This window comes from Macaca fascicularis, chromosome 18, assembly GCF_037993035.2.
Source record: "Macaca fascicularis isolate 582-1 chromosome 18, T2T-MFA8v1.1".
Classification (NCBI taxonomy): domain Eukaryota; kingdom Metazoa; phylum Chordata; class Mammalia; order Primates; family Cercopithecidae; genus Macaca; species Macaca fascicularis.
Genome location: NC_088392.1, coordinates 65,736,445 through 65,762,008, shown reverse-complemented (window position 1 = coordinate 65,762,008; position 25,564 = coordinate 65,736,445). Strand labels below are relative to the sequence as shown.

Here is a 25,564-nt window from a genome sequence, read left to right as displayed (position 1 = left end):
GGTGATCCAGCCAGTGAGTCAGAATCTGACTTATGCCCAGGAGCCATCTACCTCAAAGTGCTGAGCACATCAAATTCAAAATGGCTGGCGAAAATGCTCGCCTCTGGTAGAAGAGCTGCATGTAAATTGGACACCAGAAGGAAAGCAATTTAACTCATGCAAACACAACTCAACTAAAAACAGAGATTAAAGAGAACTGCTATAACTCACACCAAATATTTAGCAGCTGCAATTTTCATTTTTTACTGCTGAGTTCAATTCACAAAAACAACAATAATATTTATTTAACATCTGTTATGTGTCAACAGTGTGGTAGTTATCTTTAAGGCTGTTAAGCATTTGAATAAATTATAGGAGGCAATGAAATCTCCCTTCTAAGAAATCCTTCTCATTTGGATACAGAATGTGACTATACAAAATGAAATATGTGTAGATCTTCCAAGACAAGAGCTTCTTTGTGTAGATCTTCCAAGACAAGATCTTCTTTGTCTATGACATTTTTGTATATATTCAAGTTTTCATGGCCATGATGCCTTACATAAAACATTAATTAATTGCAGCACAGTTCACAATAGCTAAGATTTGGAAGCAACCTAAGTGTCCATCAATAGATGACTGGACAAAGAAAATGTGGTACATATATACAATGGAGTACTATTCAATCATAAGAAAGAATAAGATCCTGTCATTTGCAACAACATGGATGGAACTGGAGGTCATTGTGTTAAGTGAAATAAGCCAGGCACAGAAACAGAAACTTCATATGTTCTCACTTATTTGTTGGAGCTAAAAATTTAAAAAATAGAACTCATTGAGATAGTAGAAGGATGGTTATCAGAGGCTGGAAAGGGTACTGGTGGAGTAGGTGGAAATGGGGATGGTTAATAGGTTCAAAAAAAGAAAGAAAGAATATGACATAGTATTGGCTAGCACAACAGGGTGACTATAGCAAAAAATAATGTAATTGTACATTTTAAAGTAACTAAAACAATATAAATAGATTGTAACACAAAGGATAAATGCTTGGAGGATGGATACCCCATTTACCCTGATGTGATTATTATGCATTGCATGCCTATATCAAAGTATGTCATGTAACCCATAAATATGTATACCTATTATATACCCACAAACATTAAAAATAATTTTTTTTAAAAAAATTAATGGGATATTATGTCATTTCCCCCAGGTCTGGCTCAGTAATTCCCTATGAACAATGTAGAGGACATACTGTCTAGTTAACTTGGTTGAATAAGGACTCAATGAGTGGGAAAAAATGTATTCGGAAATTCTTTCCTAAAACTGAAATACTATGGTCATCCATTCATTAGATAGTCACTAAATTCCTACCATGTCCTGGGAGTGTGCAGTGGTGAACAAGGCAGACATGTGGTCTTTGCCCACCTGAAGCCTGCGGGGAGACAGGAGATCCAAAAATAAATATACCATTACACATTGTAATTAATTGAAAATATCTGTGTATACTAGGTGGCAGAGAAAGCCCAATGTGCTGCCTCACTGTAATTTCCAGTCTCTCCAGGAATAAGAAAGGCACCGCTCCACTGCCTTTTAATTGCAGCAGCTTTTCTATGTTTTTGCATTAGTAGTAATTATGTGCCCTTGATATTTTTGTGCTCAGAGTGCAGCAATCTGCCTAACAAGCATGGCTTGCTTCTCCCTGGACATAACTACCAAGTAACTGGCAAGCAGGCCGGACTGACCTGCACCACGCACAGAGCCAGAGCCTGCCGCCAACGCTTCAGGCCCAAGGGTTGTGCTCCTGGGTGCATAGCACAGAAAAGACTGCCCGACTGTGTCAATCTTTTTAATCATGCTTACGCATATAGGTTAACCACGGTTATGTAAGCAGGTTCTGAGAAAAGGTGAGAAAGAGAATGGAGAGTTTTGCTACAACAGAGGCAGGATTCTGAATTTATTTCCAACTGCCCATCTTGTCCCTCCTGGAGACCTAACCCCTCCAGCACCTACACACACAGCCTCTTTAGAAGCAACTATCCTGCCACTGGCTCAGAAAGGCTGAGTCCTAAGAATTCTATCTTGCTCCTAAGAAACCTCAAGCTTCTTTTGTGGTAAGTGGCTTGATGAGACAGGATGAGTAATAAGCAAGAAGAATTATTGTTATATCATTTTATGTTTTTATCATGTTGTCATTGCACTGGCTAAGTTCATCTTTGATGCTGAAATACTAATGCGAATTGAGGCTGTGATAAAAGGGCTTTCAGTATGAAATAGACAAGACATATAATGGAAAGAAATGCTTCCAGAATGGATTTCCATAAAAACGTGACAAGACTTTCTCAGTGCCATTCTTTAAAATCTCTGCTATTTTTCATCAAATGCCAGATGTTAAAGCATTTGCATAGTATCTCTTGGAGGGCTGGGTGTAAAGACATGCATTAATATCAGGTTAACAGAAAATATCTATAATAACATAATGTCTACACACAGATGCTCAATAAATGCCCATAGCATTTGTTATGACTAATTATTGTGAAGTACATTGACCCCTTTTTATATCAAATAATTTAGTAGGCCCTCACATATAGATCCTGTACTCCTACTTGGTTGAGAATGTATAAAAATGACCAAAAATGTCACGGTGAATTTCATTAAATCTTACATAAAGATAAAAATGTAGGCCTCTAGCTGTGTAATTTAGAATCTCATCTTTTACTATCCTTAAGCAGCTGTGAGTAAAATGGCAGATCAAAGTTTACTTTTCATAAATATTTAAGTAATGTCACAATTAGCAATGCTATTCTAGATAATTATTTAATTTCACTACATATTATAAACTGAAAATCTATGAAAAAATTATATACCAATTTAATTGTCTTAATATAATAGAAATGGACCATAGTTTGACATTATATGTTTTGGCATTAGGTTTGTGCAAAAATAATTGCTTTTAATGGTAAAACCATTTTGCACCAACCTAATGGTTCATATGACATCACCAGCAATCAGCCAGAAAGCTTCATATTAATCGTAAATGAATTGTTGCCATTAACAAAGCTTTCTTCTCTGAGATTCAGCTGGAGTTCATTTTGGAAAAACATTTAAAACTGTTATGCACATGAATCTCTGAAAAGATATGAAGCTCTGGCAATAAAACAGCAAAAAAAAAAAAAATGAAGTCTAAAAACAGAAACAGTTTCACAGTGCAAAAGGGTTTCTATTATTTTCATTATCATTCCTTAGATGTTTTGACTGAAGATACAAAAAGAAAAACAAATAGATATGTTTTCCTCAAAAACCATCACTTTATTTTTGTGCCACAGTTTTTGTTTGTTTAAAATAAGATGACAGAGAAGAAAATTATAGAGATAAAATCAATTGTAGTAACTAAAAAAAAAAAAAAAAAAAATCAGTTGTAGTCACCAAAGGAAATCAGTCTGTATCTCCAAAATCTTTGTGTGAGAGCCCATCGGTGTGGTTGGCAGATGGTTTACAAACACTTAGGGAATCTGTCATGAACTTTAAACAGAAAACCAAGAGAACTTTTTCTATTTGCCAAGAAATCTAGGAAAACAAAGGGAAATTAAACCCATTAGCCTAGTTTAACATCATGTGCTTCCCCTACTCGCCCCTCCTCCCATAGCCAGGGCTTACGCTCAAACACTGAATCTTACTTACGTTCCTTAGGTAATACCAGTTGGCCCCATTTCAAGGCTTTAAAAAAGCCTCATCACTATGCACCCAGCATTAACACTCAAAGTCCCACAGGGCTGTACCTCGGACGGCTGTTTCTACTGAGCATGATACTCAGCAGATGAAATGCTAGCAGCAGCAGCAGCATCTGTGAACTGCCTTATAATAAACCGCGACTTGGCTGCACTTAGTCATCACCAGGGCCATGTGCTGATGCGTGGACTGCACCCTCGGAGACTCTGATTTCATTGGTCTGGGAGTGGCCTGGACATCAGGATCTTTTCCTTTTCTAAAAAAAAAAATTATAATCCACAAGTTTTTCCTAATGGTTACATCTCACACCAGATGTGAGGAAATTAACCTTGGTAAAATGTGTGTGTACAGTTTTCTGTCACTTTATCACATATCTAGATTCGTATAAGCAGCATTGCAATTATGATGCAGAACTATTCCATCACCACGAAGATATGCCTTTATGGTATCACCTACCTGCCTTCTCTCTACTATCCCTAACTCCTGACAAACACTAATCTCAATAACTTTGTCATCTCAAGACTGTTAAATAAATGGAATCGGCCAGGCATGGTAGCTCACATATGTCATCCTAGCACTTTGGGAGGCCGAGACAGGTGGGTCACTTGAGGTCAGGAGTTTGAGACCAGCCTGGCTAACATGTCGAAACCCCATCTCTACTAAAAATACCCCAAAATTAGCCTGGTGTGGTGGTGCATGCCTGTAGTCCCAGCTACTCAGGGGGCTGAGGCACGAAAATCACTCAAATCCAGGAGGTGGAGATTGCAGTGAGCCAAGACTGCACCACTGCCCTTCAGCTTGGGTGACAGAGTGAGACTCTGTCTCTAAATAAATAAATAAATGGAATCAAACAGTGTGTACCCTTTTGAGATTGGCTTTTTCACTCACCATAATGCACCTGAGATCCATCTAGGTTGTGTGAATCGATAGTTCATTCCTTTTTATTGCTGGTATATAGATGTACTACACCTTGGGGCTATTACAGATAAAGCTGCCATGAACGTGTGTATAAAAGTTTTTGTGTGACCAGCGTGGGCGACATAGCAAAACCCCATCTCTACCAAAAAAAAAAAAAAAAAAATTAGCCAGGCATGGTGGCATAAACCTGTGGTTCCAGGTACTCAGGAGGCTGAGGTAGGAGGATTGCTTGAGCCCAGGAGATCAAGGCTGCAGTGAGCCACAATCACACCACTGCACTCCAGCCTGGGTGATAGAGCAAGACTCTGTCTCAAAAATTTATAAAAAGTTTTTGTGTGGGAACATAAGTTTTTATTTCTCTGGCATGAATGCCAGAAGTGCTGTTGTTGGATCGTATGTTAAGTATATGTTTAGTTTTTAAAGAAACTGCCAAACGTTGTTCCAGAGTGGCTGTACCATTTTACATCTCCACCAGCAAGGAGAGATCCAATTTCTCCACATTCCTGCCAACATTTGATACTGTCACTATGTTTTATTTTAGCCATTCTGTAGGTGTGTAGTGAAACTTCATTGTGGTTTAGTTTACATTTCCATCAAAATGAGTGATGTTGAACATCTTTTCATGTGTTTATTTGCCATCTGTATATCCTCTTCAGTAAAATGTCTCTTTATATCTTTTGCCGATTTTCTAATTGGATTTGGGCATGGGCCAGAGAGATGGAAGAGGGGCAGTGCATCAAAAATTTCCCTAAGTGTATCTACCATACAGCCAAGTTTGGGAAGCACTGCGTCATTATAACTTCTTTATATCGGTACACTCTAAATGTAAGCCATTGCACCTGTGCTAATATTCAAATAAGGTCAGTGTGGGCACTGGCTAATTAAATATGCCTGCAGTCCAAGGGAAAAACACTGGAGATGCTTTCCATGACCTCAGGTTGTTTGCATATACTCATCATAAGGCTGGAGGAGTGAGCCCTGCAGGGAATATTTCTGGAAATGTGGCCCAAATATCTTCTGCTTCAGAATCATGGCATGTGTATGTGAATGTGTGCACCAGTGTACATGTGTGAAAAACGGTGATTCCCCAGTCCCAAGCCCCAGACCTACTAAATCAGGACTTTTGAGGATGAGGCCTAGAAAACTATACATAGCCCGAGAGATTTCCATGCGCTCAAATATTTGAGACCTACCTTGCTCAAGGAAGACTGAGGACCCAATCTTCATTTCAGGGCATAGGTGGATGCCTTCCTATTAAGAAATTGATTGGCCAGGCTTGGTGGCTCATGCCTGTAATCCCAGCACTTTGGGAGGCAGACATGGGTAGATCACAAGGTCAGGAGATCGAAACTATCCTGGCTAACACAGTGAAACCCCATCTCTACTGAAAACACAAAAAATTAGCTGGACGTAGTGGCACACGCCTGTAGTCCCAGCTACTCGGGAGGCTGAGGCAGGAGAATCGCTTGAATCTGGGAGGCAGAGGTTGCGGTGAGCCGAGATCGCACCACTGCACTCCAGCTTGGATGACAGAGCAAGACTCTGTCTCAAAAAGAAGAAAAATAAATTCACTTAGGCAGGGCACAGTGGCTCCTTTCTGTAATCTCAGTGCTTTGGGAGGTCAAGGCGGGAGGACTGCCTGAGGCCAGGAGTTTGAGACCAGCCCAGGCAACACAGCAAGACCCTGTCTCTAAAAAGAAAAATAAAGAGGCCAGGCGCAGTGGCTCACGCCTGTAATCCCAGCGCTTTGGGAGGCCAAGGCAGGTGGATCACCTGAGGACAGGAATTCGAGACCAGCCTGGCCAACATGGCAAAATCCTGTCCCTACTAAAAATACGAAAATTAGCCAGGCATGCTGGTGGGTGCCTGTAATCACAGCTACTCAGGAGGCTGAGACAGGGAGAATTGCTTGGACCCAAGAGGCAGAGCTTGCAGTGAGCTGAGATTGCCCCAGTGCACTCCAGCCCGGGCAACAGAGCAAAACTCCGTCTCAAAAAATAGAAATAAATAATAATAAAAAAAATTAAAAAAAGAAACCAAAACAGGCATAGTGGCATGTGCCTGTAGTTTCAACTACTCAGGAGGCTGAGGTAGGAAGATTGCTTGAGCCTAGCAGTTTAAGGCTGTATGAGCTGTCATCATGCCACTGCATTCTAGCCTTGGTGACAGAGTCAGACCCTGTCTCAAAAAAAAAAGAAAAAAGAAAAACAAATTGGTTTAGAGAAGAGTTGACTTGAGCCGATTTGGAGCACAGAAGCATGTGTTCTACTTCCGAAATGTGAGGAACAGACAGGGGCAGGGTAGTGGGTTCCTGAGAAGCAGTAATTTGTAGTGATCAATAAAGATGATGTAACTAACACGTATGAGCACTAGGCTTTCCCCACACACTAGCTCCCCTAATTCTTATAACAAGTTAGAGGTTATTATATTCTCTACTTTGTAGATGAGGGGGCTGAGGTTTAGAGAGGCCTGGTCATTTGCCAGTATCATAGGACTAGCAGATGTCAGGCTGTTTTTCCTTCTGGAATGTCCCTTATTGTTGTCTTTAGTTGTCCCAAACTCCAGTTTTTATTATTAAATATTTTTAGAAGACCTACTCGAACCTCATTTTAAGAAGAAACTAGGCCAGGTGCAGTGACTCATTCCTGTAATCCCAGCACTTTGGGAGGCCAAGGCATTTGGATCACTTGAGGCCAGCCTGGCCAACATAGTGAGACCCCCATCTCTCTAAAAATATAAAAATTAGCCAGGTGTGATGGCGCACGCGTGTAATCCCAGCTACTTGGAGGTTGAGAGAGGAGAATTGCTCGAACCCAGGAGATGGAGGTTGCAGTGAGCCGAGATCACACCACTGTACTCCAGCCCGGGTGACAGAGCAAGACTCTGTTTCCAAAATATGTAATAACAATAATACAAATTAGAAAAATTATTTTTAAAAGAAACTATAAGAATTTATAAATGTATTTACACATCCCCGAATAGCCTAACCGTTGATCATCATTTGTGGGCTGACATAAATGCTGCATGGAAGTGGTATGTCTAATTATTTCTCTGGTGTAGTACTGCAGTCTAAACTGTAAGCATCAAGCCGGTTCTAAATAGAGACAGTGGAGCTCTCTGGAGCACTCAAGTGGTAAACTACTATACAGTGGTAACAATTCCTTTTATCCTGCTGCTCAGGAACCTGTCATCATGGGGAGAGTAAGTCACACCCTTTAAATACACACATGTGGCCCTGGTGTCCATTTACACAGCTGCCATTAAATGGCTCATCCAGGTGAAAGCCCTTTTGTTTTCCAGCTTCTGTCCTGAATCATCTTGGATGACTGCCTCAGGTCCCTGTGTGGCTCTGACATAATTGATATTTTCATAACATACCCAGCTTCATTGTTCACAGTTCCTGGTCTGTGCCAGTTTATGTGTTTGAGCCTCAGGTAAGTTGAGCGCTGTGGACACATGGGTGTGATGAAATGGTTTCCTCTCCTCCCTTTCCACATTCAAAACCTAAGCCTTCCCGCAAGGCTCCTAGCCTTCAGGATTTCCATAGAAATCAGAGCCTGATGCCAAGTTTAAGGTGTAAGGCTCTATTCCAGAGCTGGAAGGGTGAGGGTAAGGGAGTCAATGTGGGGTGATATGAACCAAACTGGCCAGGGTGCCGCAGAAACCACACCAGTCACAGCCACACAGGACTCTCTGGAAGGGCCATGTGGAGCCACCACATTTCAAAATTGTCACAGGGGAGGAAGAGAGAGGAGCTTATCTCCTGACTCTCTGGTCAAAGTGCGTCCTCTGTGGATCAACTCTCCCTCAATTTGGGCTATTTACCTTTTAAGCAGTGACAAGGCAGCCATCTTCTAGGCTCCCAGCCAGGGGGCAAGAAGCTTCATCTGAGTCTGCAAGTGCTGGGAAGATCTGGTGCCCTGTGCTACGACCTAGGCTGCAAACGCCTCGGCTCCCATAAGGTGGGCATTGTAGCAGCCACGCCTAAGCCCGGCTGTCAGCCCTCACCCTGTGGGGAAGCAGCATCTGCAGACAGTGGCAGAGAGAAGGTGAGACTGGGAAGCTGGGGCTCCCCACTGAGCAAGCAGCCAGGGCCCAGCAGGCAGATGGGGCTGAGCAAATGTAGGGAGGCCTAAAACTTAAGTCCAAGTAGTTCCCTTCCTGATTCTAATGTTGTATCTGAGTATCAGTCAGGGTTCTTACTTGCAAGCCACAAGAACATACTTTAGCTTCCTTAAACCAAAAATGAATTTACTGGGTGTACATGGAAGAGCTTTCAGAAACTGAAGAGTGGGCTTATAATGCAAGCAATGAGAGCTGCCAACTAGGCAGCAGAAACCGGGGCCCAAACACCACTACCATGGGGGCAGGACCCTTTCCCTACTAGACCCTAACATCGCCACCTCCTCATGAGACCTCACACCATCAGCATGCCTCCAAAGAGTGCAGGGGCTCTGATGTTTGTTATGGGTTTAACTGTCCCCCACACCCCTAAATTCTAATGTTGAAATCCTAACCCCTAGCATTTCAGAGTGTGCCCTTATAGGGAGATAGGGTCTTACAGAGGTAATCAAATTAAAACAAGGTCATTAGCATGGGCCCTAATCCAATATAACTGCAGTCCTCATAAGAAGGAAAAATTGGACATAGAGACATGCATAGAGGGAAGGCAAGGTAAAGAGACATAAAGAGAAGATGGCTACCTACCAGCTAAGGAGAGATGCCTGGGACAGCTCCTTCACTTGTGGCTCTCAGGGAAACCAACCCTGCTGACACCTTGATTTTGGACTTTAGTCCTCCAGAACTGTAAGAGAATAATTTCTGGTGTTTAAGCCATCCAGCTCGTGGTATTTTTGATAGCAGCCCCAGCAAATACAATCCTGGAGAGCCAAGGGGGAAAAAAGAAAGAGAATCCTTACCAATTTGTTGAACTTTTGCAGATTGCTAAAGTACTTTGATGCACATGACCTTGCCTGGCAGGGCTGTCTTCACGGCCATGAGACCTGTGCGGTCACACAGGGCTCTGATCTCAGAAGCACCCAGCACTTGGTTCAATGCCCTGCTGTTGCCATCTTAAAATTCTTCATGATGTTTTAAGCCAGGGACCCCACATTTTCATTTTGCACTGGGCCCCCCCAAATTATGTAGGTCCTGTCACCTGGTTATCACGGTAATCTCATGAAGTAAACAGAGACTGTTGTTACGTGTGTTTGTTAATAATGAAACCAAAGCTGAGAGATGTTAAGCAACTTGATCAAGGTCAACAGACCTCCCCAGAGTTGGATCAAGATCTGAGATCTCTGATGCAATGGCTTCTGTGTCCACCCAATTTTGAGATTCTGTCATTCTAGAACCTATGTAAAGGTAAGAAAATTTGGAGGTAAACCTTTACACAGCTGCCTTGCCTTCACTCGATTATCCTGGCAGAAGTTTAACACTTGAAAGCAAGCTTGGGGTCTCCTAGATAGTCAAGAGGTTCCTCTACCAGCCTCATCTCTGTCACTGGTCTGCTCTAGTCTACTTTTATCTGTGTTCCTATTAGACTTCATGTCTGGAAAAGCAGGGTTCTTACCTGCCCAGGCCCCAGGTCAACCTCGCTTGGGTTCAGATAGAAACTGCTGACCTCAGGTCACTGGATTCATGTCCTAAGCCAAGGTCCTTGAAGAATATTAGGAGTTAATCAATTAACCTCTTCCTCGATTCTAGATATTCTCTGTCTCGTTTTTCCTGGGATAAACCCACCCTTCTAGTTGGTCTGGTATAAAGTTTCACTGTCTCTCCCATCTCCTTTCTCTCCTCTCTCTTCCCCCTTGAGTCCTTGCTTTACTGATGTTCTTCCATTAGGCCAACTGTCCCTTTCCCTTGACTTTCTTACCTTTTCCCCAGCCACCGTTCCACCACAGTTTTCTAACAGCCTCTCAGTTCTTCACAGCTCTGCCTCCACCATCACCACCACATCCTCCAATCGGTGTCCTAAATAAACATTTCAGAAAGTGGTGCTTCATTACTCTTGGGTTCTACTCAATTAGGTCATTTTCCGAGTTCATGAAAATTGGAATAGGTAAGAGGAAGTTTGAGGGTTTTTAATTTATTTACCACAGAATGCAACATTGGAGGGTGAAATGTAAGGTAATTCTATTTTGTTGTTGCTTATTTATCCCCTGAGGCAGACATAAGTTGTTTACACATGTCTTTCTTTGGACAACTTCTTCCCCATTGTGTGTGGTCTTGTGGGGCTGTCAGCCTCCTTGGTGCCTTCCCATAGGACCCAGGGTGGCCAATCAGAGTATCCTATCCTCCAGCGATTGGTTCTAGGATTCCCAGGTGACACAAGCAGCACCCATCAGAATCATCCTTGCCAATGGGGATCTAGAAAACTGGAGGGAGATGGTCTCTCTTTCTCTATGAATGGGCAAGCATGGAGACCAATGCTAACAGGAAAGAAAAACTAAAAGAAGTGGGGTGGGGTCCAGATTTAAAGACTCCAACTTGATGAGGTCTCTAGTGATGGTTACTTGCTCACAGAGTCAGTGGAGACCGAATTGACCAGCAGCCATTTAGAGTTTTAAAGGCAGGTGGTGTTAGAGAAAACTGAAGTTTGGCAAAGAGGGGTCTGGAATGCCCAGAGTGATGGTGCAAGATGGGAGCTAATACTGCGCTCAGGACCTTTTCCTTTTTTAATGTATGGGGATTTCCGGGTTGTTCTAATGCTTGGGGGTTGCTTTTGGCATTGTGAGACAGGAATGCTAGACTCTTGCAATGTGCAGGACAGTTCTACAAAATGAAGAACTGTCCTGTTAACTTGCTCTCTCTCTGCAGGACAGAAAAAAACCAAACTGTAGAAAGAAACAGAATCGTGGCGTCACTGAGTGAATATATGTATCCAGCCCTGCAGATGCCTGAGATCCACCCTCAGGCTGTACCTTTTCCACTTAAGCCTGTTTGCACTGGGTTTGGTCACTTGCAACAGAAAGAGAACTAACAATTTCACACACAGTGGGAGTTACAAGTGCTCTGCTCTTCTGCAATTGCCTTCCATAAGCCTCTAGTCTATATACTAAATTAAAATTCATACTAAATTAAATCCATATTAAATCTTCCATCTGCCCACAAATCTGACTATGTCATTCCCCTGTCCTAAGTTCTTACCGACTCCTCTTTGCCTAGAGGCTCCAGGGCAAGGCACAGAAAGCCCTCATGCTTGAGGGCTGACCACCTCTCCTGCCTCGTCTCTGGCCACTTCCTGCCTCACTCTCTATACTCTAGAACAACTGCACTGTTTGAGGATTTCTGCAGTCTCACCTGTCCATGCCACTGCTCCTCGGCCTGGAATCCACTTCCTACCTCTTTTGCCCATAGTCAGCTCAGTCATCAAATCCCTCACAGGAAGCCTTCCATGAACCCCCAGCTGGACTAATGTCCCTATTCTGTGCTCCCAAAGCACAGCGTGTATCCCTCTATCTTATGACCATCTTACATTAAAAGATCTGTCAGTGTGTCTGTCTCACCCACTAGACTAGAAGATTCTCAGGTTCAGGGGTTGTATTTTAGTCAATTATGTTTTCCACAGCAGCTAGCATACAGTGACTGGCACATAGTAGGTCCTCAAAAAAGATCCTGTTGAATTAAACTGGTCCTTGTCATAGGTCAAATATAATAGTGTTTCTGATGAATCATAAGTCATATTGGATGACATCTGGGATAGCCTGCAGTTTACAGAATCTCTCATTCTTTGAGTGAACCACTGGTGTACCTATGACTATTTGTATGACCCTTGTATGAAAAAAAAATCTCTCTAAAGACAAATACTTTTTTAAATGGCTTGAGTTACTTAGTTGAACAGAGAAAAACAAAATGAAAAATGAATGCTTTTCTTTTTTTAAGAGACAAGGTCTCACTCTGTCACCCGGATTGGAGTACAGTGGCGCAATCACACCTGACTGCAGCCTCAGACTTTTGGGCTTGAGTGATCCTCCTGCCTTAGCTTCCCAAGTAGCTAGGACAACAGGGCCCTACCACCACACCTGGCTAGGTTTTTAAAAATTTTGTAAAGATGAGGATCTCACTAGGTTGCCCAGGCTAGTTTCCAACTCCTGGCCTCAAGCAATCCTCCCTGCTTTGGCCTCTCGGAGCACTGGGATTACAGGGGTGAGCCACCACGGCCGATCCAGCATTTTTTATTTACACGAGGCCATTTTAGTTCCCCAAAAAAGCACAGTGCAGAGGCAAACACCACTCCAGAGGCCGAGGTGAGGAACAAGGCTACTAGGGGTGGTTACCTTTCTGGAGCAGGACGGGAAGTAAGATCGCTCCTGAGCCCAGCCAGGTGCTGTCCTTTGGCCTGGGTTTGGGAAGGAAGAAACGATTCCCTGTGGCATCTGAGCATCCCGTTCCCTGTCTGTGGGTATAGACAGCATTCTCGTTTTATCTTTATCATCTCACAGTATATCCTTGTTTTTACTGTTTTTGTCTCAGAGGAGGTGGTAGGGTGAAGGGAGTGAGGAGAAGTGAAAAATGTGTATTTTTAGCCATGACACAGCCAAATGTTCTGAGTCTTCTTTTATAACCACATTTAAAAATAAATGTCAAGAGTTAGAAATTAAGTGATTTCTTAGTGTCCACATCCTCCTTCCATCCTTAGTGTTGGCATGTCTCCTTCTGACCTGGTTACCCTTGTGCGGTGTTGCTTTCAACTCCAGATGTATACACCGCTAGCTGCATGGAATTTTTAAAGACATCACATGAAATGCTCTTGTTTTTAAGGTTAAAATATGCACCTTTATTCTGAGTTTAATATAATAATACAACTGTTCCTGTGCAAGGATGTGAGCATGATTTTCCATGAAAATCATGCATTCCGCTGTGCTTTCATTCATTTTTCATGTAATATTTCTCAAACATATAATAAGGGTAAAAAATCAGGCAATGTACACAAAGATGAATAGCCACCCTGCTTTCTGGGAGTTACCATCTGGACAACTCCTTCTCATAAGGGGCTCTGAAATGTGCTGACATTAGACTCACCTGAGGTTATCGCTAAAATACAGATGCCTGGGCTGCACCCTAATTTTGCTGAATTAGATCATATATGAGATAATGTATTTTCATGTCTTCAAAATGCCTTCTAACTAAGGAATAGTATGACTTTCAGGAAGAACTAACGCCATGAAATTCATAAGCAAGTGTGTGAATGCCCTCAGTCAGGTTTCCAGAAGGTACTAAGTTTTAAGTTAACAACTAAGACTGAACCACTGTGGGCAATGAGACCTACACTTAAACCTCACTCTAACCATTACCTGCTTCACGGCCTTGGGAAAGTTATTACACTTGTCTTTCTTCTCACATGTTTAAACTTGGGATAAAGCCCACCTTACAGAGTTACTTTGAGAATTAAATGGAACAACATTTGTAAAGTCTTAACCCAGCACCCAGCATGTAGTGATGCTAGCCAGCAGTCATTCTAGATTGATGGACACTCTTCAAAGATAAGATTTTCTTTTTTTATAATAAAATATTTTTTTCTGTCCCAGGTATATGAAAGCACAGGACTCAAGCCATTAGCTCCCTTATTCCACTGCTCTGCACCTGTGGTTTAAAATGGTTAAAATTATTTTTCAATTAATGGCTTTATTGAGATATAATTTATATACAGCAAAAGTCACCATGTATAGTACACAATCTGGCCAGGCAAGGTGGCTCATGACTGTAATCCCAAGACTTTGGGAGGCTGAAGTGGGAGTATCTCTTGAGGCCAGGAGTTTAAGACCAGCCTGGGCAACAAAGCAAGAGCCTGTCTCTCAAAAAAAAAAAAAAAAAAAAAAAAAAAAAAAATTAAAAGTAAAACTTAGCTGCAGTGATGTGTGCCTGCAGTCAGGGGGTTAAGGTTGGAGGATGGCTTGAATCTAAGAGTTTGAAGCTTCAATAAGCTATGATTGCACCACTGTACTCCAGCATGGCCAACTGAGTGAGACCCTGTCTCTAAAAAAATAATAATAGCTAAATACAAGTCAATGGTTTTCAGTGTATTTACAGAGTTGTGCAACCAACCACCACTATCTAATGTAGAACATTTTCAAGATTAGTTTTTAGAATGTGTGTGTGTGCCTTCCTTAGGGTAAGTGAGCTAATCCTATGGAATTTTTTTTTTTTTTTTTTTTTTTTTTTTAGATAGGTCACCCAGGTTGGAGTGCAGTGGCACAATCATGGCTCACTGCAGCCTCAACCTCCTAGGCTCAAGCCATCCTCCCACTTCAGTCTCCCAAGGAGCTGGGACTACAGGTGCATGCCATCATGTCCAGCTACTTTTTGTATTTTTATAGAGATGGGGTTTTGCTATGTTGCTCAGGCTGGTCTCAAACTCCTGAGCTCAAGTGATCCACCCACCTTGGCCTCCCAAAGTGTAGGCGTTAGCCACCATGCTCAGCCCAAATTTTTAAAAACAAATAAACAATATTATACATGGTAGCAGTTATTTTGTCCTTTACACACCTTGGGAGACTACAGATGCTTTCTTTAAGGTATTATTTTCGTCTTTCTAATTTACCTCCTGGAATTGTCTTCAAAAATTTGTTCACATTGTTTTAAGTATCTTCAGTTGTGGTAGATCATCTTTTGAAGATGGATGTGAATGACAGTGATTATCTACCTTCAGTGACCAGCAGAGGAATACAAACTGGTTAATGCTGTCGGGTGGGGGGTGGGGGTGGGGGCAAAAAATCAAGGATTGACTATAAATCAGTGAGACAGGTGATCTACTGTGGCCCATATCTGAACTCTAAAGGTGTAAAGAATGAACAAATTAATAAAAACATCAGTAAATATCAATACATAAGATACAAGTTTGTTATAATCATTTAGGGAGATAGTGTTAAATCAGTCCAGGAATAAATGGATTCTGACAAACTTGGCACCAAGGTCTACTATGACACTTACCATATTGTGCTATGAATGCGTATTTGGCTACATGTCTCATCAGGATGAGCTTCTCTAGGGCAGGGGCCTTGTCATATTTGTCTAAATATTGCCAGCACTTACCCCTATTCCTGACACAGTTGGAGCACCCAGTGAGTATCCGGTGAAAAACCAGAGTATCAGGCTCATGAGCTGTAGGCTGTGCATGAAGATGATACCTGTATGGATTACTTGCAGATAGAAAAATTTTTCTTCAACTGGTTCCTTAAGTTACTTTAGGGGAATTCTGTGGCACAGAGTTCTGGATTGAGACACATGGATTGCTAAGTAACCCCAGAGCAAAACACAAATGATTTACCAATAAGGAATTATTTTATATTAGCAATGCATATGTAAACAAGAGCTGACTGCAAAACATGTTGGACACACAGAACATAGAGATGCATTTTAAAACTCTTCATACCAAATAGTATCTATTTCCTTGTCCAAAATAATACTGAGGGATTATAAAAGCAGAAGTAATTCAGGTCCAAATGAACTCTAAAGTGTAGATATTTTTACTATATTTATTTATTTATTTTTGGAGATGGAATCTTACTCTGTTGCCCAGGCTGGAGTGCAGTGGCATGATCTCAGCTCACTTAGAATGTGTGTGTGTGCCTTCCTTAGGGTGAGTGAGCTTATCCTATGGATTTTTTTTTTTTTTTTTTTTTTTTTTTAGATAGGTCACCCAGGTTGGAGTGCAGTGGCACAATCATGGCTCACTGCAGCCTCAACCTCCTAGGCTCAAGCCATCCTCCCACTTCAGTGTCCCAAGGAGCTGGGAGATTGAAACTTCTGCCTCCTGGGTTCAAGCAATTCTCCTGGCTCAGCCTCCTGATAAGCTGGGATTACAGACATGTACCATCAGGCCTGGCTAGTTTTTGTATTTTTAGTAGAGACAGGGTTTCACCATGTTTGCCAGGCTGGTCTTGAACTTCTGACCTCAGGTGATCCACCCGCCTCGGCCTCCCAAAGTGCTGGGATTACAGGCATGAGCCACCTCACCCAGACTATTTTATATTTTTATACATTCTGAAGAAAATCTGTACTTCTTCCTCATGCTGCATTAACAATAGTGAACATGTATTGTTTATATTAGAAATGGTTTAAATTAATCATCTCTGTATGATGCAACTAGTTATTTAATTGCACAGACTTTCTTTTAGCTGGAAATTTCAAGATACTGTTGACAAGTAAATATGTGAACAGAAGGACCCGCTGACTTTAATTAATATCTGAAAATAAATTGTATAGGTTCAAATAATATCTTGGTATTACAGATTAACAAAGCATGTTCACATGCCCACTATCTCATTTACTTGCCTTGAAGGTACTGATTATCTTTATATTATAAATGGGGACATTGAGGCTGAAAGAGATGAAGTCAAATTGCCCCAAATCACAAAGTCAGTGCATTGCAAGACCAGAGTCATAACCCATGATTTAGACTCCTGGCCTAATCTCCTTTCTCCTCTGAGTCCAACTCATCCCCTCTGTAGCTCACCCTCACCATTCAACTTACAAACAGGTTGTGAACACCTCCTGCATGCTCTCGAATGTCCGAGGGAATCTGACTACACTTTAAGATCTGGAAACAAATCCACTGTGAGAAGCAAATGCCAATACTGCTGCCGCTTCCACCCCAAATAGATTCATACACTTTGTTAGATGAACCAAAAGATACCTCCTCCTTCCTCCCGTAGTCAGGGGAGAAGCCTACTGACTGGAGAGAAGAGCTCGGCTGTGCCATTTGCCCTCTGTTGTGCAGGAAAGGATTAATAATACCTTAGCATAAGGCCAGGATTTTCAGTAGGAAACAAGGTAAAGTCACATGAATAGAAGGAAAGTACCTTTCTTGTTTAGATAAAAATGGGGAATCCAGACAGAAATTAATTACAGTGCCACTGTTGGTGGGAGTGTAAATTAGTCCAACCATTGTGGAATGCGACGTGGCCATTCCTCAAAGAGCTAAAAACAGAATTCCTATTTGACCCAGCAACCCCATTATTGGGTATATAACCAGGGAAATATAAATCACTCTGTCATAAAGATACATGTACACATTTCTTCATAAAGACACATGTACACGATAGTTCAACTACAGCACTCTTCACAGTAACAAAGACATGGAATCAAACTAAATGCCCATCAACTGTAGACGGCATAAAGAAACTGTGGCACATGTACACCATGGAATACCACACAGCCATAAAAAAGAATAAGATCATGTCCTTTGCGGGGACATGGATGGAGCTGCGGGCCATCATCCTTAGCAAACTCACACAGGAGCAGAAAACCAAACACCGCATGTTCTCACTCATAAGTGGGAGCTAAATGATGAGAACATATGGACACAAAAAGGGGAACCACAGACACCGGGGTCTACTTGAGGGTAGAGGCTGAGAGAAGGGAGAGGATCAGAAAAAATAACTGGGTTTAGAACCTGGGTGATAAAATAATCTGTACAACAAACCCCTGTGACATGAGTTTAGCTATATAACAAACCTGCACATGTACCTCCAAACCTAAAAGAAAAGTTTAAAAAATTCTAGTGGAAAGATTTTTTTGGTTTTAAACAATCCAGAGAAAACCCACCAGGGCACTGAATAGAACCTGCTACTATTGGACACTTCCTTTATCCATGGGACTGGAGCTCATCCACTTTCCTCTCCAGGGACTCAGTAGATGCATGTCTTGAAACAGAGACAGCCTTTCCCTCTACAGAACAAGTCAGTAGACAGAGAAGAGAAGTAATGGACATTCACCCGAGGCTGCAAAATGTGCAAGTCATGAGAAGGGACCAAGGGAGAGGAAAACTTGATTATCTCTGTAAGGAAGAGGGAGGGATGGTAGATCCAGGGAACAGGGACTATCAGTGAAAAGGAAGGAGATGGGTTAAGGGAAAGGAGGCATAATGGGGAGAGAGAATGAAACTGTCTGAAGACCAACAGAGGACCTGCAGTCACACTCAAAAACACACCCCAGTCAAAGGCTAGTGCAGGAGAGATCACTGCTTAAGCTTCCCAGGGGAGGAAACCCATGGAGGAGAGACAACGCCTTCTTCCCTAGTTTGTCCCTGAATCTTCACAGCAGCAGAACAATGATCTCTAGTAAACACCTGCCTAAACCGTTACTGCACTCCAGGGGCTATCTGGTTTACGAAAGGGCAGGTGAGGAGGCGTCCAGCCCAAAGGGGGATGGTTTCCTCGCTCATGGTAACTGCTGTGGTTTCCTGGGGCAGCCGTGAGTGTCTTCTGCACACATCCAACTGCAAAAACAGCCAGGTGAACCTCCCTGGTCCACCACTATGTTCCCCTCCTTAGAGGCAAACTAGTGATCCACCTATGAGCAGAAAAGGAAGGAACCTGCTGTATGGTTTGTTAGAAGAAAGACTTTAGATAAATTAACAGAGTTTAATTGGACAAAGAACAATTGGAGAATTGGGCAACGCCATCATCAGAATAGGTTCAGAGCAACTGGCGCTGTCATGCATCAGAGAGGATTTGTGGACAGAAGAAAGTAAGTGACATAAAGTAAACAGAAGTGAGATACAGAAACAGATTGGTTACAGCTCCGGGTCTGCCTTATTTGGCAATGGTTTGAACAGTTGCCTGCTGTGATTGGCTGAAATTCGGCTACTTGTTACAAGAGTTCTTTACAGTCTGTTTACCCATCCAGTTAGGCTACAGTTCACTATGTATGGAGAAATCTTCTAAAATATGTAAGGAGGCAGCTTTAGGCTAAGCAATTTAATAGGTTTTACATAGCAACCCTTGACCTGATTTGCCTTCTAGTTAAAGGTAGTTAATTAAATCTTACTTCACCTTCAGTAGAAGAGCTGAATGGGTAAAGCTAGCACCACATAAAAATAGTGATATTAATTTCCCTACTCTCCTCCTTCTTAGAATCTCAGACATTTTGGGAACCTGTATATATTCGACGTATAGTATGGATTTACAAAAAAGATGCACAAAGGCATGACTGTTGGCATCACTGAAAAATTAATACAACCAAAGTACACACAGTAAGGTTTTCTTGTGGTACTTTATTCTTCAAATGCATTTAAAGTATAATTCCAGGCCAGGCATGGGTGGCTCATGCCTGTAATCCCAGCTCTCTAAGAGGCCGAGGTGGGCGGATCACCTGAGCTCAGGAGTTTGAGACCAGCCTGGGCAACATATGTGAAACCCTATCTCTACAAAACATATGAAAATTAGCTGGGTGTGATGACACATGCCTGTAGTTCCAGCTACTCAGGAGGCTGAGGTGTGGGGATCACTTGAGCCTGGGAGGTCAAGGCTGCATTGAGCCATGATCTCGCCCCCGCATTCTAGCCTGGGTAAAGAACGAGACCCTGTCTCAAGAAAAAAAAGAATGTAATTCCAAAAATTCAAAACATGTTCAGGAAGACAAGGTAGGGTATGTTTGTTGATTGTCGCTCTTGCATCCATTCCCTACCTCTCTTTTCCTAATAGGTCTGGGATTTCCCAGCCAGGTAGTTTGGGTGAAATAGGTTCTACCCATCCAGGTCCTGGAGCAGACCTTGACTGGCTTAATCCAATTAGAGTGATCTGCCCCTCCTAGTCACACTAATTGGTGCAAGGATGGGCACCTGACTACAATCTCGCCAATTAAAGCCAGTGAGATTTAATTAGGGGATTTCAGTTAAGCTGCTAGAGAAGCAATGTCTTCCTGCTGGATGTAGCCAGCAAGCTTGTAGCTCTGGTAGCTTCCAAAAACCTTCTGGGACCAGGAGAGGCAGCCCTGTCTGAGAATAGAGCCATTAGACACCAAAGTGGCAAAGCTAAGAGGTGAAGAGGAGAAACTGGGTCCTGGTTAGTGTTGAAGCCAGGGATATAGCCTCATTTTGTAAAACTTCTCTACACCAATCAATACATTTGCCTTTCTGAGCCAGTTTGGGTCAGGTTTCTCTGTCATTTGCAACCACAACACCTTATTTCTAAAAATCTACCTTATAAAAAACAACACATGTCTAAAACTTCTTTTACTGATCATTTGAAATTAAAGTTTCATTTTCACAATGAAATCGAATGAAGAACCACAAAATACTGGCAACACCCACTGCAGAAAGGAAGTGGGTTATTTCCACCACTCACTGGCTTTTCTTTTCTCTTTTTTTCTCCCTTTTTGCCCCTCTCTTTCTCTCAACTTCCAAAGGAAACACCTAGATAAATCCTATTTGGCTGAAGTCAAGTGCACTGCAGACTGCATTAGTTTTGCAGGAAGGTGCTGACAATCTCACAGTGTCAAGTGTATGGTGCCCTGGAGTGTTAGGAATCTAGATTTTCCTTCCTTTTGTAGGTAATTTGCACCATGACTTCTTAGATACCACTATCTGCCGTTATAACCTGTCATTTTTATCGAGTGGAGAAAACACAGCCTTAATTCTCCCTTGCAATGTGAACCCGGGGCAGGTGTCAATGCCAACTACAGCTGCCACAAGTATTACTAGTCCACGTGTTCTCTTCCTTCAGGATTTGGGGGCCCATCTTTAACCTTTTTGAATCTCTCATCACGGACAAATATTTTAAAATGTCCCTTCATGATGATGATGCTAATGTAACTGTTTTGGTACCTGATTAAATCCAATTTTGCACATATCTGGTATGTATTACGTGGTAGAGTTATCCCTCTATCTACGCCACCCCTCCCCTGCCTGTTGTGGGGTGCTGGGCAGTTGCATTGGACCTTGCCTTAATTGTTCAACAATTAAATTTCCCTGTCTGCACAATGGACTGTGTGAGGTTCTTGAGACAGAACTAGCCCCACAAACAGTGCTCTGACTTTGCTCACCCCTCCCCACATCCTCAGCTGCAGGGCCTCAAGTACAACCCATAAACATAGTGTCATCAATTCCTTGAAATTCTTTTTTTTTTTTTTTCCTTCCCAGTAATAGGGACATATAGGACTGTGCTTGGCTGTCTTTCCCAGTTGGGGGAGTGCAGGCTATCTCCTATGTCTGATATTTTTCTCTTGGCTTCTCTCCCTTGTTGACTAGACTGCTTCAGGGATCTGGCAAATGGTTCCACAGATCCAAAGTTCCAGCAGTCTATAAGTGTATGTTGTCAGAGTGACCTCGGGCAGTGTGTGGCCAGGGGACCCCTCCATGCCAATGGCCTCATGTGGGCCTCAATGAGCAGTAGAGTCCCTAAGACCTGCGTTTGAGGGCCTTGCCCATCAACACACACACATACACACACACACACACACACACACACATAAATTTATTAAAAAACATACGAGCACCTCTGTAACTTAGGATCTGGCATTCAGTGCTGCCTCAGTGGGGTGCATAACCCTCAACATCCATTATCGTGATTGATGCCATGGAGGCTCCAGGGAATGCTGCTTCTCATTTTTAGCTCAATGCCATGAAGGATAGTGACACTGCTGACATTTGAGACTATGTTATGTTAACATAACTATGTTTATGTTAACTCCAAGAAAACCTAGATTTTTTTTAAAGGTCAGGTTGTCAAATCCTTCTCAGACAGCATGCATGCAGTGACTCCTGCATTACAACGTACTGTTTCCCAAGGATGAGAATCGTCCATTTTCTTGCTTCCGTCAGTGTTCCAGTTTGTGGTTCCAGATGTACTCAAGAATTAGCAAGGTTCTGCAACAGTTATAGATGACACTTAAGGAGTGGCAGTACTTCTTATTACTCTAAAATTTCTATTTATAAAAGTTGAAAATCCTGTATGGATTTAGATATTCTTATAAGGGATGGTACAATTTACAAAATAAGTAAAAGCAACTTATATGACAAAATTATTTTGCATTTTTCTGTAATAACTTATACTGGTCCCATGATAATGGATGACATAATGTTTAAAATTCATGAGTTATTTCTAAACCTGAGGATTGCTTTCATTTTAAAAAACAATTCTGTTATAAATGCTTCAGCAAAGTTTCTCCAAGTTGAAATTAATAAACTACACTCTAAAAACGACAGCGACTCAAGGAAGGTTGTTTAATTTGGCATTAGAACATAATCTTGATTGTAACACTACATTAAGGGATTTTGCTAAATTAGAGAAAAATAAATTTATGAAAAAAACATGAAGATGATTTATGCATTGCTTGTCTCTAGAATATTAGGCATCCAGGTATCACCAGCCCATCATCAGAACAGTAAGACCTCTGTGATAGTAGTTAAATTCAGTCACTTTTGATGTTTTGCTGACATTTGGTCATATGAAAACCAAAGCTTTGCAAGAATAATTGGCAGTGTGACAACAGGATACACTTTAGCAGCTGAATTTATAACTTTTAAATATTTGGGCATATGGCATATAGGCCTCCATTTCCCCTCCTGCCCCATTGCGCAAATGGTGGTGGCGGGCTGGAGTGGGCGGTCCCTGGCTCCGAGGGGCTCTGCGTTGCAGTCCCGCAGCGCGGGGCTCAGGGGAGCGGCCCGGCAGGTGCCAGAGACCCCGCCCCCGCCGCCCACCTCCTCGGGAATTGGCTGCCCTGGTCCTAGGGGGCGGCCCCAGGGTCGGGATGAAGTCTCTGGTCGCGGGCGCGGGCTACGTGGGGTTTCAGTTACTCGTGGACAAAGCGCCGCGCGCTTGCATTGCGGCCCGGGCGGAGTTCCCCGTCCCCTTCCCTTCCCTTCCACACCCGCACGCTCGCTCTCCCTCCGCGCCTTGCCCTCCCCTCGACTCCCGGGTCCGGCCCCTTCGGGGGAGGGCGGGGGCGCTCGGGTCTCCGGGCCTCGCGTGCGTGTGTCCGAGCAGCCCTGGGCGGTGGGCGAGGGCGCGGCCTGGGGACCCGGGAGGGGCCGGGGCGCGGGGCTGCAGGAAGTGGAGGCGGCCGCCGCGCGGGGACCGGCTTGGCGGGGTGAGAGACACCCGGAAACGGATTCCGCTTCGGGGCCCGAGCGAGTCGGGTGCCTCCGAGGGCGCCTGAGGAGCGGGCGGGTGCTGCTGAGTAATCCCCGCGGCGGCGGCCGGACGCCCACCTCCCACGCCGCGCCGCAGCCGGGCCGCGGCTCCTCCCTCCACGGTCCTTCCCTCCCCTTCCCTCCCCCTTCTCCCCTCCCTCCCGGCTCCGCTTGGCTCCGGGCAGGTAGAGCCGGGCTCCGGGCGCGCGCGGGGCCGCAGCAGCTGCTCCCGACCTCGCCTCGGCCCAGCGCAGGGCCTCGCGCGCCCATGGCCGGCTCGGAGCAGCAGCGGCCGCGGCGGCGGGACGACAGAGACTCGGACGCGGCGGCGGCGGCGGCGGCGCCCCTGCAGGACGCGGAGCTGGCCCTGGCCGGCATCAACATGCTGCTCAACAACGGCTTCAGGGAGTCGGACCAGCTTTTCAAACAATACAGGTGACCCACGCGTCCCCGCTCCCCCAACCCGGCCGCGCGCACCTCGTGTCCGGCTCACGCGCCTGGATCTGCGGCCCCCGGGAGCCCCCTCCCCCTCCTGTCAGTCCCCGATTCCGGTCCCCAGGTCGCCTCCCGGGCAAGATCAGCCGGAGGGAATGCGCCTCTGCCACATCTCGTCGTCCCCCCGCTACCCGCGGCTCCGTAGTCCTTTCCCTCCCGGGACCCCCCGCGCGCCCGCAGTCTCCCCTCTCACTTTCTCCCAGCCTCGCCCTCCCAGAGATGTGCCCGGTGCCGGTCGGCTTCTCTCGGCAGGGCAGCTGGCTTTGGGACCGGATGAGATTTGAGGCAGCAGCGAGCCTGGGACCCGGGCTTGTCGTGACTCTGGCTCGCGTGCTGCCCCGGCAGCCTTTGTGACACGGAGCCCACCAGCTGCCTGCTCCTCGCGCATCGCATGGCTCTGCATCATTGTGCGGTTCCAGACGCTTTTATTGTTTGAAAACAGACACGCACAGTTGCTTTGCCGTGCAGGAATTTAAAAATTTCAGCCCAACTCTGCCCACTCATCTCTCTGCCTTGTCTTCTACAAACTCAGTCCTCAAAATGAGTTCCTGATGTCTTTCAAGCAGGCGTTATTTATTAAGAATTTTTCCAACGTAAAGGAAGGAAGAAAATGGAGGGATTTTTAAAAAGTATATGAGAATGGTAGGAAAACACGTGTGTTCAGTTAATTTTTTTATTTGTCTTTTAAAAAATAAAGCGAAAGAACTGAAACCTGGTAGTTTTCCTGTGGGGGTGGAAGGAACCTTCATTTCGTTGGGGACCTGGAGTGTGTGTTCTCGGGTTGAGGAAGCAAGTTTGTGATTTGCCGTCTGGATTGTTGACGAGCCTTAAGGATGTTGATTAGTAGCTTTCCCGAACACGTTTAAGGGCCACATGTTTCACACGTTGGAGACCCAAAGTGTAGTTTGGTTGGAATGAGAGGATCAATGTACAACTGTGACCGAGAGGCAGAGTCTGTAAAAATGAGAATGCCTAAAGTCTCTAGACCTCAAAGAATGGTGGTTTCTACCCAGCAGAGCTTCCACCTTCTTAATGGCAAAGCAAATATCTCACAACTGTGAACTTTTCACTAAAGACCTTTCACTTTTAAATCAGTGATTTTCCCCCCTTTGGTCTGAAAGTAGAAACAACTTCGCTTTACTTAGAACATTTCATTTTTAAAGCATACAAGTCTGGGTTCAAGATGAAGTTTCATCAAAGGCTGTTGATGGGGGATTTAAAGGGTTTACTTGTCACACAATTTCTCTTTGGTAGTTTTTAAGAAGCCCTCAGGAAAAAAGGTATGAATATTTCCTGTACTGTGCTATGATTCCTTTTTTAGACTACCAGTTTGTGTTGTATGAGAGGTTGGAGAGAGTTGTAGAGTCAAATTTACTCTTTTTAGTTGATGATTTAGGTACTTGCATATTTCAGTACTTATGGCTTTGAAGTCTCCTGTGATGTTTATTTTAATGGTCTTTTTTCCCCCTTCCTTTTCTGCATTAGTAGGCTAAAATACTACCTTTACATTGAAAGCATGGAATTTTTGCTTTATCTAGAAAATTTTATGCACTGTTAATAGAAGGCAGTATATGAGTGGTTGGAAAA

The 25,564-nt window shown here is 43.7% G+C and overlaps 1 protein-coding gene and 1 long non-coding RNA gene across 8 annotated transcripts in view; one reads left to right on the top strand and one right to left on the bottom strand.

Moving 5' to 3' along the window:
- The first annotated feature begins 1,943 nt into the window (after positions 1-1,943).
- The window catches only part of TTC39C (tetratricopeptide repeat domain 39C), a 140,632-nt gene continuing 117,011 nt past the window's right edge, over positions 1,944-25,564 (top strand). For 4 of the 6 annotated variants that reach the window (XM_005587019.5, XM_065533985.2, XM_074022714.1 and 1 more), the window contains exon 1: positions 23,459-23,917. In XM_005587019.5, coding sequence (XP_005587076.3) covers positions 23,751-23,917 — 167 coding nt within the window. In that variant the 5' untranslated portion in view covers positions 23,459-23,750. Of the gene's footprint in view, positions 2,091-23,458; positions 23,918-25,564 lie in introns of those variants that run through there. The other 2 variants (XM_065533987.2, XM_074022715.1) reach the window with 2 other exon arrangements.
- LOC123570077 (uncharacterized) lies at positions 3,263-24,378 on the bottom strand. 2 transcript variants are annotated; one of them, XR_012427242.1, is made up of 6 exons: positions 24,171-24,378; positions 22,125-22,213; positions 10,499-10,596; positions 9,331-9,503; positions 3,756-3,961; positions 3,263-3,543 (listed from the first exon to the last, which is right to left on the bottom strand). It is a non-coding gene; the product is annotated as an uncharacterized lncRNA (long non-coding RNA). The 2 variants fall into 2 exon arrangements; XR_012427241.1 differs by lacking the exons at positions 10,499-10,596; positions 22,125-22,213; positions 24,171-24,378 and adding an exon at positions 9,543-9,740 and having other exon boundaries at positions 9,331-9,427.